Source organism: Poromitra crassiceps (assembly GCF_964638095.1).
Source record: "Poromitra crassiceps genome assembly, chromosome: 14".
In the NCBI taxonomy this organism is placed as follows: domain Eukaryota; kingdom Metazoa; phylum Chordata; class Actinopteri; order Beryciformes; family Melamphaidae; genus Poromitra; species Poromitra crassiceps.
Window position 1 is genome coordinate 38246072 of NC_139633.1, and position 12500 is coordinate 38258571.

The 12500-nt window shown below is 42.6% G+C and overlaps 1 protein-coding gene across 1 annotated transcript in view; it reads right to left on the reverse strand.

Moving 5' to 3' along the window:
- slc8a1b (solute carrier family 8 member 1b) overlaps nt 1–12500 on the reverse strand; it is a gene marked incomplete at its 5' end in the record, with an annotated part of 53921 nt that overhangs the window by 32831 nt on the left and 8590 nt on the right. The window contains 2 exons of the mRNA XM_083650766.1: nt 4923–5022; nt 6840–6985. Coding sequence (XP_083506892.1) covers nt 4923–5022; nt 6840–6985 — 246 coding nt within the window. The remainder of the gene's footprint in view (nt 1–4922; nt 5023–6839; nt 6986–12500) is intronic.

The following is a 12500-nucleotide window of genomic DNA, read 5'->3' on the forward strand; positions in this document are numbered from 1 at the left end:
TGATCAACACCACATATAGTTCACTATATGATCAACACCACATATAGTTCACTATATGATCAACACCACATATAGTTCACTATATGATCAACACCACATATAGTTCACTATATGATCAACACCACATATAGTTCACTATATGATCAACACCACATATAGTTCACTATATGATCAACACTACATATAGTTCACTATATGATCAACACTACATATAGTTCACTATATGATCAACACTACATATAGTTCACTATATGATCAACACTACATATAGTTCACTATATGATCAACACTACATATAGTTCACTATATGATCAACACTACATATAGTTCACTATATGATCAACACCACATATAGTTCACTATATGATCAACACTACATATAGTTCACTATATGATCAACACTACATATAGTTCACTATATGATCAACACTACATATAGTTCACTATATGATCAACACCACATATAGTTCACTATATGATCAACACCACATATAGTTCACTATATGATCAACACCACATATAGTTCACTATATGATCAACACTACATATAGTTCACTATATGATCAACACTACATATAGTTCACTATATGATCAACACTACATATAGTTCACTATATGATCAACACTACATATAGTTCACTATATGATCAACACTACATATAGTTCACTATATGATCAACACCACATATAGTTCACTATATGATCAACACCACATGAGCAATAGTGAGTGAGTGAATGAATGAAGCATTCCCAAAATGTCTCTCTCTCTCTCTCTCTCTCTCTCTCTCTCTCTCTCTCTCTCTCTCTCTCTCTCAAGCCCATGGCACGCCACCAATCAAACATTATCCAACAACTGTGAACAATTGCTTTCGTTCTGCGCTCGAGTACGATTGCGTACTACTCGGGCGAGTAAAAGTAAAAAGTTGTCAGAAAAATAAATACTGATAATCCTACTTAAGTACAGTAACAAAGTATTTGTACTCCGTTACTTCCCATCTCTGATCGCCATTCATTGTATGACAGTAGCAGTGCACTTGTATGAGCCTAACAGAAATACACTGTAGGGATCGTTAAAGTACCTGGAAACCAGAAATATTTTTATTATTATTTAGCATTTTGAGTTCATCACATCACAGGAATCTATGTTAATAAGCCACCAGCCAAATTTGAACGATGATGAACGTCGCAAAGTATATAAATTTAGGTTTGACAGTCATGACAAAAGTCATGAGAATCAATTAGATTTTAGAGTGTATTTTCTCCCGTGGACTGTGTGGGCGTGTCCCGTTTGTGTGCGTGGAGGACTGCAGGTCTCCTCCGAGAGAGAGAGAGAGAGCGAGAGAGGGAGGGAAATGGAGAGAGAGAGAGAAGGAGAGAGAGATGGAGTGTGTGTGTGTGTGTGTGTGTGTGTGTGTGTGTGTTCGCTCGTTGCTCGGCGCATACTGACAGAGAGGAAGAGACTGCTGCTGCGAGTGCACAGCGCTACTGTGTGTGTGTGTGTGTGTGTGTGTGTGTGTGTGTGTGCGTGCGTGTGCGTGCGTGTGATTCGATTAAATCTTATGACGTGATAAGATCATGCATTTTAGCACCGCGCGCACCGCTCTCTTCAATGAAGAAGTGGAAATCCAGACCTTTAGAAAAGTGGCGATTTTGGGGCTTTGGGTTGAAACTAATGTCCCCTACTTTCTGAGGCACACAATTACTCACATAAGACCCTCAATTTAATAGTTAGAAGGTTTTTGTGGATTTTGGTTTGCAGGGACTTTAAGATATTCGCCCCTCACCTAGTCTCATATCGTCGCAGTCTGATGAAAACCACTTAACTCAATATTTTATGATTTCTACTTTTTACTATAGATGGAATATATCCATTCTCCTCTATCTACTGGTAGGTTTTGACGTCTAAAATTTAGACTCTAAATGACCAATGAAAACATGTTTTATTGGGTAATCACCCAACACGTATCACCATTGGATGCTAGAGCTGCCCATCACACCGCATATGTGTCAGCAGAACCTCCATGCTCCTCCCACGCCACTGTGTGCTTCTGGCTTGGTTTTTGTTTGTTTCTGGCATCGTCTTACGTAAATAGATCAATAAGGTGTTTTCGGGGTGTCCCTGGCAGGGCCGATTTTACACCTCATGGGCCCCTGGGCTATTCATCTCTGCAGGCCCCCCCCCTCAAGCGGAAGGGGGGGCTTCGGCGAAAAAAAATGTGAGTGTTTTTTTTTAACCTTTTTTAGCCGTATTTAAAGGAATATCTCATTTTAAATCAACATTAGGATTATACTGTCCAGGACCAGGCACCTCCAGCAAGCGGGCAGCAGTTTGAGAACAGGTTAATGAACTCAGTCATTGGACAATAGGCTTCAGCCTGGGCGCCTCCCGTCGTGTGATTGATAACCTAAATGTCAGACCTGTCAATCAACGTGTCTGAAATTGTGATTTACCAATCACAATTTACCAATCACAACATACACACACACACACACACACAGGGGCATCCCTGTACATCTGGGGGCCCTAAGCACGATAAATTCGGGAGCCCTCTCACAGGGTTCCATGTCGTTGTTCCGACCTCTCGCTGTTCCGACCTCCCCTCTCCCAGCCCCCATGCCTAAACCTAACCTCCCCCAGACCCTAACCCAAAACCTAACCTCTCCCACCCCCACGCCTAAACCTAACCTCCCCCAGACCCTAACCCAAAACCTAACCTCTCCCACCCCCACGCCTAAATCTAACCTCCCCCAGACCCTAACCCAAAACCTAACCTCTCCCACCCCCCACGCCTAAACCTAAGGTCGGCATTGCGAGTGGTCGGCATAGCGGGTGGACACCCTCTCACAGTGGATGTTATTACTCTGCAAAAAAATTTGAATGGCGTCAGTAAAAAAAACATTTTTTGCGAAGACCCTGGACAGGGGGCCCAAAAAAAAAACATCAAGGGTCAACTTTTTTTTTTTTTTTTTTTTGGGCCCCTTGATGTCCCGGGCCCCGGGCTTCAGCCCCGGTAAGCCCATTGGTAAAATCGTCCCTGGTCCCTGGGCTGCAAACTCATTTAAGGTGTTCAAATCGAAGTGGTTTCTGATGAGAATAATGTTTATGTTAGTGAGAGGCTGCTCTCATCCCCAAAGCGGAGCCTCTCTCTCGGCTTGGCAGCCAGAGCAGCAGCGGCGTGTGCCTGTGCGCTCCAGAAGGGTTGAGGCCGGGAGAAAGTGCCTCAAACTTGCACTGTCACTGATTATCCTGTAACATCATTTGATCTTATTCAGGTAAGATATCAATGTAACGACACATTCAGCGAGAAACTGTCTATAATGAAGATGTGCCAACTTTGACGACGTGGTGTTCAATATTTTAAGACCACAGGGTTTTTTAAAGTTCCTGAAACCTTTTGGAGAGGCGTCATTTTCATCGGACAGCGACAATATGAGCGTAACAGAAATACACTGTAGATTGTGGATTGTACATACACTGTGATTTTTGTGTTCAACGTACCTAATAATCCACAACACATAAATAAATGTGCCATTTTGCGTGAAGCACCCTGCTGCAGCGTGCAGAATGGTGCGGGGTTACAGATTGGAGCAGGGGTGCAGGTCGACCGCTAAACCAATGAAACCATCAATGGGTGGGAGTTCAATCTGTTAGCAGCTGTGATCTGCAGCTAACGGTTAGCAGCTCGCGATCTGTAGCTAATGTTAGCAGCTCACGATCTGTAGCTAATGGTTAGCGGCTAGCAATCTATAGCTAAAGTTAGCAGGTAGCGATCTGTAGCTAATGGTTAGCAGCTAGCAATCTATAGCTAAAGTTAGCAGGTAGCGATCTGTAGCTAATGTTAGCAGCTAGCGAGCCAGTAGGCCTACTTTGATGTCAACTACGGTATGCTATGGTGAATGACTGACTGTCAAATAGAGTTGATGGGGCAACACTGAGGGCATCACTGGAGGACTACATGTACACTTACCTGTCTCCTCTTCATTTCCCCCCTGTTTTCCTGTAGAATACAGGTTAACAACAACTATCACCTGTTCCTGGGATCCCAACCAAACCTGACGCTGCCAGATGTTTTGTTTTCACACATAACCACCTGGGAACGAGTCGACGGTCGGGGAAATCATTTCAAAGGACGGGCACTTAAAAACAACCTGGCAGGTGATTGGATGAACCATGTGTCTGTCACGTCTATCACGGTCACCTCTCGCTGGTGTCACACCTAAAGCCCGCCTCTAGCTGCGTCACAGGACGCTGATTGGTCTGAACCACTGGTGGGTCAGATTCAAACCAAGAGATTGGAGCGTGGCAAGATGGATTTGTCATGTGATCGTGTGATCATGTGATCTCATGTGAATCCAGCTGCCTCACAAGGCTAATCCCAACCCTTTGGGGGAGGACCTGTATCAATTTCCTTGTCTCTTCCCGATTTGCTCTATTTGACGCATCTCTCTTTCTCTCTCTCTCTCTCTCTCTCTCTCTCTCTCTCTCTCTCTTTCTCTCTTTCTCTCTCTCTCTCTCTCTCTCTCTCTCTTTCTCTCTCTCTCTCTCTCTCTCTAATATCATCATCATTTATTGTCTTATAACTAAGAGGATCTGGTGGATGATCCACCTACACACACACATACACACACACACACACACACACACACATATGCTATCTGTTGATTATTGGTCAGGTCACACAGAACAGAGAACAACAGAGAGCGCAATGGACCATTAAAACATAGCTGTTAATACTGAAAACTATTTACAGTATATGCCGTGCACGCACGCACGCACGCACACACACACACACACACACACACACACACACACACACACACACACACACACACACACACACACACACACACACACACACACACACACACACACACACACACACACACACACACACACACACACACACCACTGTTGGTCTTACCTGCGCTCACAGTAATGGCTTCTATGAACTGGTCTCTCCAGCTGTTGGTTCCTACCAGCAGAGCCAGGTTGGTTTTCTTGATCAACTTGTCCACTGTGTTCTGTGTGTGTGTGTGTGTGTGTGTGTGTGGAGGGGGGGGGGGCAGAGAGAAAGGGATGGAGAGAGAAAGAGGGAGAGACAGAGTTGGGAGGAAGAGAGACAGAGATAGAGAAAGAGAGGGGGAGAGAGAGAGGGGGAGAGAGAGGGGGAGAGAGAGTCAGATGGGTCACAGTGGTGCTGCATGCAACATTTTAACATCAATAAATCAGGAGCACATTCATTTAGAGACATTAGTGTAATTATAATATATATATATATATATATATAATATATAATTATAGTCAATAAACGAGAACAATCAGTCCTCTCCTCCATTATGGACTCATTTGCTGAAGTTAATTAGCAGGGAATCTCAAGTCATTTGCCAAAGATTAGAAGTGCATCCTTACACAAGTGCTGCTGGACTTTGTGAAATGTTGGTCAAATATCTGTCGATATCACACAGTGCATTTCTCTGTTTGCATCTTTGGATCAAATGATTAAGGCGTGTTCAGAAGTAACAGCGTCAACAACAACTGTTGTGCACATTCACACGGACTCAAGCCATCAGGCAACTCACTGTAGGGTCGTATGTTCGTGTGGGAGTGTCACTACACACACACACACACACGCTCGTACGCACGCACACACGCACGCACGCACGTATGCACGCACGCACGCACGCACGTACGCACGCACGCACGCACGTACGCATGCACGCACACACACACACACACACGCACGCACACACACACACAAAATTGAGTAATTGTTACACACATGGTAGGAACGTGGTATATATATCTATAACATCAGTAGCATTTTCAGCATAGAATGTTAGTTAGTTTGAAGACTGTGTCATGCCGGCAGTGTATAGCGTATAGAGTACAGCGGCATGGCCTGCTTCTAGAATGAATGTCTTCAATGCTTCTAGAATGAAGAATGTGGCTAGTGAACGGAGGCCAACATGGGGATGCAAATTTTGCAAGAGAGCTTGAGGTAACGAGACCTATTTATTACTAGCATTTAGCATCTATACTGATATGATCATGTGGCTTTTCTATTGGTTGTTATCAGACGTCGTGGTAGCTGTCACCCTACATTTCTGACACTGTCAGAATTAGGGATGGGTACCGTTCACATTTGAACTGATACCGGTACGATACCAGTACCTGGAATTCGGTACGGTACCCAAAACGGTACCATTTTCGGTACTTTACACACTCTAATAACAAAGAAAATTACGGTTGTAAAAAAAAAGAAGTCCAAACTTCTCACAAAGAGCGGTCGGTATTCACTTAAGCCTTCATATCTCAGGCTCTGTAGCACATAGAAACATAAAATAAAAAGCATTTGAGAGCTTAACCCTTTGGCTTTTGTATTATATTTGCCCTAATGTTCATTAAAACAAATGTATCTTTAACCCCAAAAAATAAAAATAAAAAGATTCTAATGCATTTTAATAAATGTTAATAAAGATTATGGCAAATGTAATGCCTTAAGGTTCCGTCGGAATTTCTATTTTACCCACTCTCTTTCTATTACTCTGATGCGTTCAAGTACCGAAATGAGGTACCGTTTGATTTCATGTGAACTGGTACTCGGTAGTACCGCCCCCTTTCGGTCGGTGCCTGTAAAAGTACCGAGTTCGGTACCCATCCCTAGTCAGAATTCGTCCTAGACCGAGACTACCTTTGGTCACACAGACTGTGACAACGGCCGTCTTCGAACCTCTCTCGCTGCGCGATGCAGGACCAGCGTTTTGTAGCCATGACCAAGGATATCTCCACATTTCTGTCACAGTGGTCGTTTTCCCTCTGGGACAGTCAAAGGCTTTACCTTGAACTCGTATGACTCCTCTATGATGACCTCCAGCTTGACGTGGTCTCCCAGCATGGGACGTCCCATCTCGGCGATGCGGCGCTCCTCATCATCTTTCCCCGTCAACGCCTCCTCCTCCTCCTCCACCTCCTTCTGCCCCTCCTCTGAAAACACAGACAGAAACCAAAACCATCGTGACCTTAGCACAGTGCTTCCCAAACGGGTGTATGCGTACCCCTAGGGGTACGTGGAGGTACTACAGGGGCTACTTGTGAGAAAGGGGAAAATGGACTAATGTAATAAAGAATAAATCCTGATAATAAACAAAACGTTAAAATAATAAAAAAAAACAATTGCAACTCTTTAACTCCATTTCTCCTTTTGTCATTCATTGCATCATGCATCTTGCAGTTTTCTAAGCAAAATGTTGTAGTCGGGTAGAGGGGGTACTTGGATTCAGAAATCAGGTAGAGGGGGTACTTGGATTCAGAAATCAGGTAGAGGGGGTACTTGGATTCAGAAATCAGGTAGAGGGGGTACTTTGATTCAGAAATCAGGTAGAGGGGGTAGTGAAGCCAAATACGCTTGAGAACCACTGCATTAGAACAAGATGGCAGCCGACCACTTGTGATGTTGTGATGATGATGATGAGGTGATTCATTACAGCCTTTTTCATATCAAGGACCCCTAATGTAGTCCACATTCGAAACGCTCGTCTCTCTGACCCAAATCTGAGGATATTGTTCTTGTCAGATTAGATTTTGTCCAGAATCCCATGACTATCTGTAGTGAAGGTACTGCAGGGAGAGAACAGAGACACTGTGATCCAAACACTCATTCTTCTACATGTCCTAATTGTGTTAGCTTGAAATGATTAAATGATGGTGAAGTTTAATGATTCGTAAATTTGCTATAGGGACCTACTGGAACCCCCTCAAGGACCCTTGGTGGTCCCCGGACCCCACATTGAGAACCACTGATCTGTGGATGGGGTAGCAGTGATGATGAGTAAATCCCAAAAGCTTTTCAGCAGAAAAAGGAGTTGATTTTCACTAAGAGCACACAGGGGGGGGAGCCTGCTGTATCTTCTGGTTCTGGGAAGACAAACTTGATAAGATGTTTTCATTGGTACCTGGAATTATTTACTCTAAGATCAATCCTGACATTCTTCATATTTGGCATGGGTACCGGCAGAGGTCCTGAGCAGATGGTGACAAGGCCAATCAGGACGGCTCCTCAACCATAAGGCCTATGATGTGTCTGGCTTTGTTTGAAAGGTAAGAATCTATGAAATAATCAAGTGTAACCTACATCTATTACCATTCCAGAGTAAATTGAGATGCAATAAAGGAAAACATATATTTTCATCCTCAATTGCACAATAAATGGTGCATTTTAGTGGATTTTCATAAAATGTACATGTACAGTTGTAGTCAAGGAGTATGACAATACTGGGTAAACACAGGTGCAAGCAAAACACTAATGAGGGTGTCCAACTTTCATGATTGGAATTTGGAAACCCTCATTAGTGTTTTGTTGCACCTGTGTATATTCTGCCTTTTTGACACAAAATGGCCCCCGTGAAAAGGGTCTGTTGGCCCGTATCACATTTACGCTTCAAAAATCATAAAAGTGGTCCTCATTTGTGAAGGTTACCTTGCTGAACACAAAGTTCACAGTTTCATAAACTTATTTGAGGCATTTAACAGAAATTATAATATAAAAACCCACTTGACTTTTAAACGTAGGAACCGGGAAGTACATAGACTTCTGGGTAAGGCTACAAATACGTCATCCCTGCAGCAATCTGGGAACCTATCATATCTGGGAACATATCTGGGGAGTCTATTGACCGCCGTACCTTTTTCTGAGGCTTCCTGTACAGCGCGAATCTTCCGCCCGGGACTTCCGCCTCCGCGCAGTGCCGCTTTGTTGTTGTACCGGCCAATATAAGAGTTCCGGTCCTGAACGCTATAGTGAATATATATATATATATATATATATATATATATATATATATATATATATATATATATATATAATATATATAATATATATAGTGAACGCTAGTGAATATATATATAGTATATATATACGAATTTTGACGTTTAGCATTCAAAATAAATGTATGTTTTTAAAAGGCACCGTTGCGCGGAAGTGGAAGTCCCGGGTTGAAGATCTGCGCTGTACAGGAAGCTTTCGAGAAATGTACGGCTGTCCCAGAGACTATTTACGTGCCGAAATAGACCCCTGTGGTAATCTATTGTTCCTGACATTTAGAATAAATAATAATAAAGTACTGTTGACTGCACACAGCGCGTGCAATTCAGTCAATGCAGAAGTAACATTAGTTGCGCCACGTTAGTTCCGCCACGCTAGTTTTCGGCTATGGATTTACTTTGAAAATAAATGTTTCTCGTAATTTTGGATTGTTATTTCATCGCGTGGTGTGTACATGAGTCACAACATGTAGCTGTGAGTGTTTTGTGTACATGAGTCACAACATGTAGCTGTGAGTGTTTTGTGCACATGAGTCACAACATGTAGCTGTGAGTGTTTTGTGTACATGAGTCACAACATGTAGCTGTGAGTGTTTTGTGTACATGAGTCACAACATGTAGCTGTGAGTGTTTTCTGTACATGAGTCACAACATGTAGCTGTGAGTGTTTTGTGTACATGAGTCACAACATGTAGCTGTGAGTGTTTTGTGTACATGAGTCACAACATGTAGCTGTGAGTGTTTTGTGTACATGAGTCACAACATGTAGCTGTGAGTGTTTTGTGTACATGAGTCACAACATGTAGCTGTGAGTGTTTTGTGTACATGAGTCACAACATGTAGCTGTGAGTGTTTTCTGTACATGAGTCACAACATGTAGCTGTGAGTGTTTTGTGCACATGAGTCACAACATGTAGCTGTGAGTGTTTTGTGCACATGAGTCACAACATGTAGCTGTGAGTGTTTTGTGTACATGAGTCACAACATGTAGCTGTGAGTGTTTTGTGTACATGAGTCACAACATGTAGCTGTGAGTGTTTTGTGTACATGAGTCACAACATGTAGCTGTGAGTGTTTTGTGTACATGAGTCACAACATGTAGCTGTGAGTGTTTTGTGTACATGAGTCACAACATGTAGCTGTGAGTGTTTTGTGTACATGAGTCACAACATGTAGCTGTGAGTGTTTTGTGTACATGAGTCACAACATGTAGCTGTGTGTGTTTTGTGCACATGAGTCACAACATGTAGCTGTGAGTGTTTTGTGTACATGAGTCACAACATGTAGCTGTGAGTGTTTTGTGTACATGAGTCACAACATGTAGCTGTGAGTGTTTTGTGTACATGAGTCACAACATGTAGCTGTGAGTGTTTTGTGTACATGAGTCACAACATGTAGCTGTGAGTGTTTTGTGTACATGAGTCACAACATGTAGCTGTGAGTGTTTTGTGTACATGAGTCACAACATGTAGCTGTGAGTGTTTTGTGTACATGAGTCACAACATGTAGCTGTGAGTGTTTTGTGTACATGAGTCACAACATGTAGCTGTGAGTGTTTTGTGTACATGAGTCACAACATGTAGCTGTGAGTGTTTTGTGTACATGAGTCACAACATGTAGCTGTGAGTGTTTTGTGTACATGAGTCACAACATGTAGCTGTGAGTGTTTTGTGTACATGAGTCACAACATGAAGCTGTGAGTGTTTTGTGTACATGAGTCACAACATGTAGCTGTGAGTGTTTTGTGTACATGAGTCACAACATGTAGCTGTGAGTGTTTTGTGTACATGAGTCACAACATGTAGCTGTGAGTGTTTTGTGTACATGAGTCACAACATGTAGCTGTGAGTGTTTTGTGTACATGAGTCACAACATGTAGCTGTGAGTGTTTTGTGTACATGAGTCACAACATGTAGCTGTGAGTGTTTTGTGTACATGAGTCACAACATGTAGCTGTGAGTGTTTTGTGCACATGAGTCACAACATGTAGCTGTGAGTGTTTTGTGTACATGAGTCACAACATGTAGCTGTGTTTTGTGTACATGAGTCACAAAATGTAGCTGTGAGTGTTTTGTGCACATGAGTCACCACATGTAGCTGTGAGTGTTTTGTGCACATGAGTCACAACATGTAGCTATGAGTGTTTTGTGTACATGAGTCACAACATGTAGCTGTGAGTGTTTTGTGTACATGAGTCACAACATGTAGCTGTGAGTGTTTTGTGTACATGAGTCACAACATGTAGCTGTGAGTGTTTTGTGTACATGAGTCACAACATGTAGCTGTGAGTGTTTTGTGTACATGAGTCACAACATGTAGCTGTGAGTGTTTTGTGTACATGAGTCACAACATGTAGCTGTGAGTGTTTTGTGCACATGAGTCACAACATGTAGCTGTGAGTGTTTTGTGTACATGAGTCACAACATGTAGCTGTGTTTTGTGTACATGAGTCACAAAATGTAGCTGTGAGTGTTTTGTGCACATGAGTCACAACATGTAGCTGTGAGTGTTTTGTGCACATGAGTCACAACATGTAGCTATGAGTGTTTTGTGTACATGAGTCACAACATGTAGCTGTGAGTGTTTTGTGTACATGAGTCACAACATGTAGCTGTGAGTGTTTTGTGTACATGAGTCACAACATGTAGCTGTGAGTGTTTTGTGTACATGAGTCACAACATGTAGCTGTGAGTGTTTTGTGTACATGAGTCACAACATGTAGCTGTGAGTGTTTTGTGTACATGAGTCACAACATGTAGCTGTGAGTGTTTTGTGTACATGAGTCACAACATGTAGCTGTGAGTGTTTTGTGTACATGAGTCACAACATGTAGCTGTGAGTGTTTTGTGTACATGAGTCACAACATGTAGCTGTGAGTGTTTTGTGTACATGAGTCACAACATGTAGCTATGAGTGTTTTGTGTACATGAGTCACAACATGTAGCTGTGAGTGTTTTGTGTACATGAGTCACAACATGTAGCTGTGAGTGTTTTGTGTACATGAGTCACAACATGTAGCTGTGTGTGTTTTGTGTACATGAGTCACAACATGTAGCTGTGTTTTGTGTACATGAGTCACAACATGTAGCTGTGTTTTGTGTACATGAGTCACAACATGTAGCTGTGAGTGTTTTGTGTACATGAGTCACAACATGTAGCTGTGAGTGTTTTGTGTACATGAGTCACCACATGTAGCTGTGAGTGTTTTGTGTACATGAGTCACAACATGTAGCTGTGTTTTGTGTACATGAGTCACAAAATGTAGCTGTGAGTGTTTTGTGCACATGAGTCACAAAATGTAGCTGTGAGTGTTTTGTGCACATGAGTCACAACATGTAGCTGTGAGTGTTTTGTGTACATGAGTCACAACATGTAGCTGTGAGTGTTTTGTGTACATGAGTCACAACATGTAGCTGTGAGTGTTTTGTGTACATGAGTCACAACATGTAGCTGTGAGTGTTTTGTGTACATGAGTCACAACATGTAGCTGTGAGTGTTTTGTGTACATGAGTCACAACATGTAGCTGTGAGTGTTTTGCCGCTGTTGGAATGTGTATTTTCAGTGAGTGAACGGGGGTAGGCTGCTGTACCGTTCACTACCACTGTAGTTAGCAGGAGCTACTTTCTAATGCACGCACAGGGAAGAGAAGGGTATCTATCTTCTCGTCTTACTATCGGG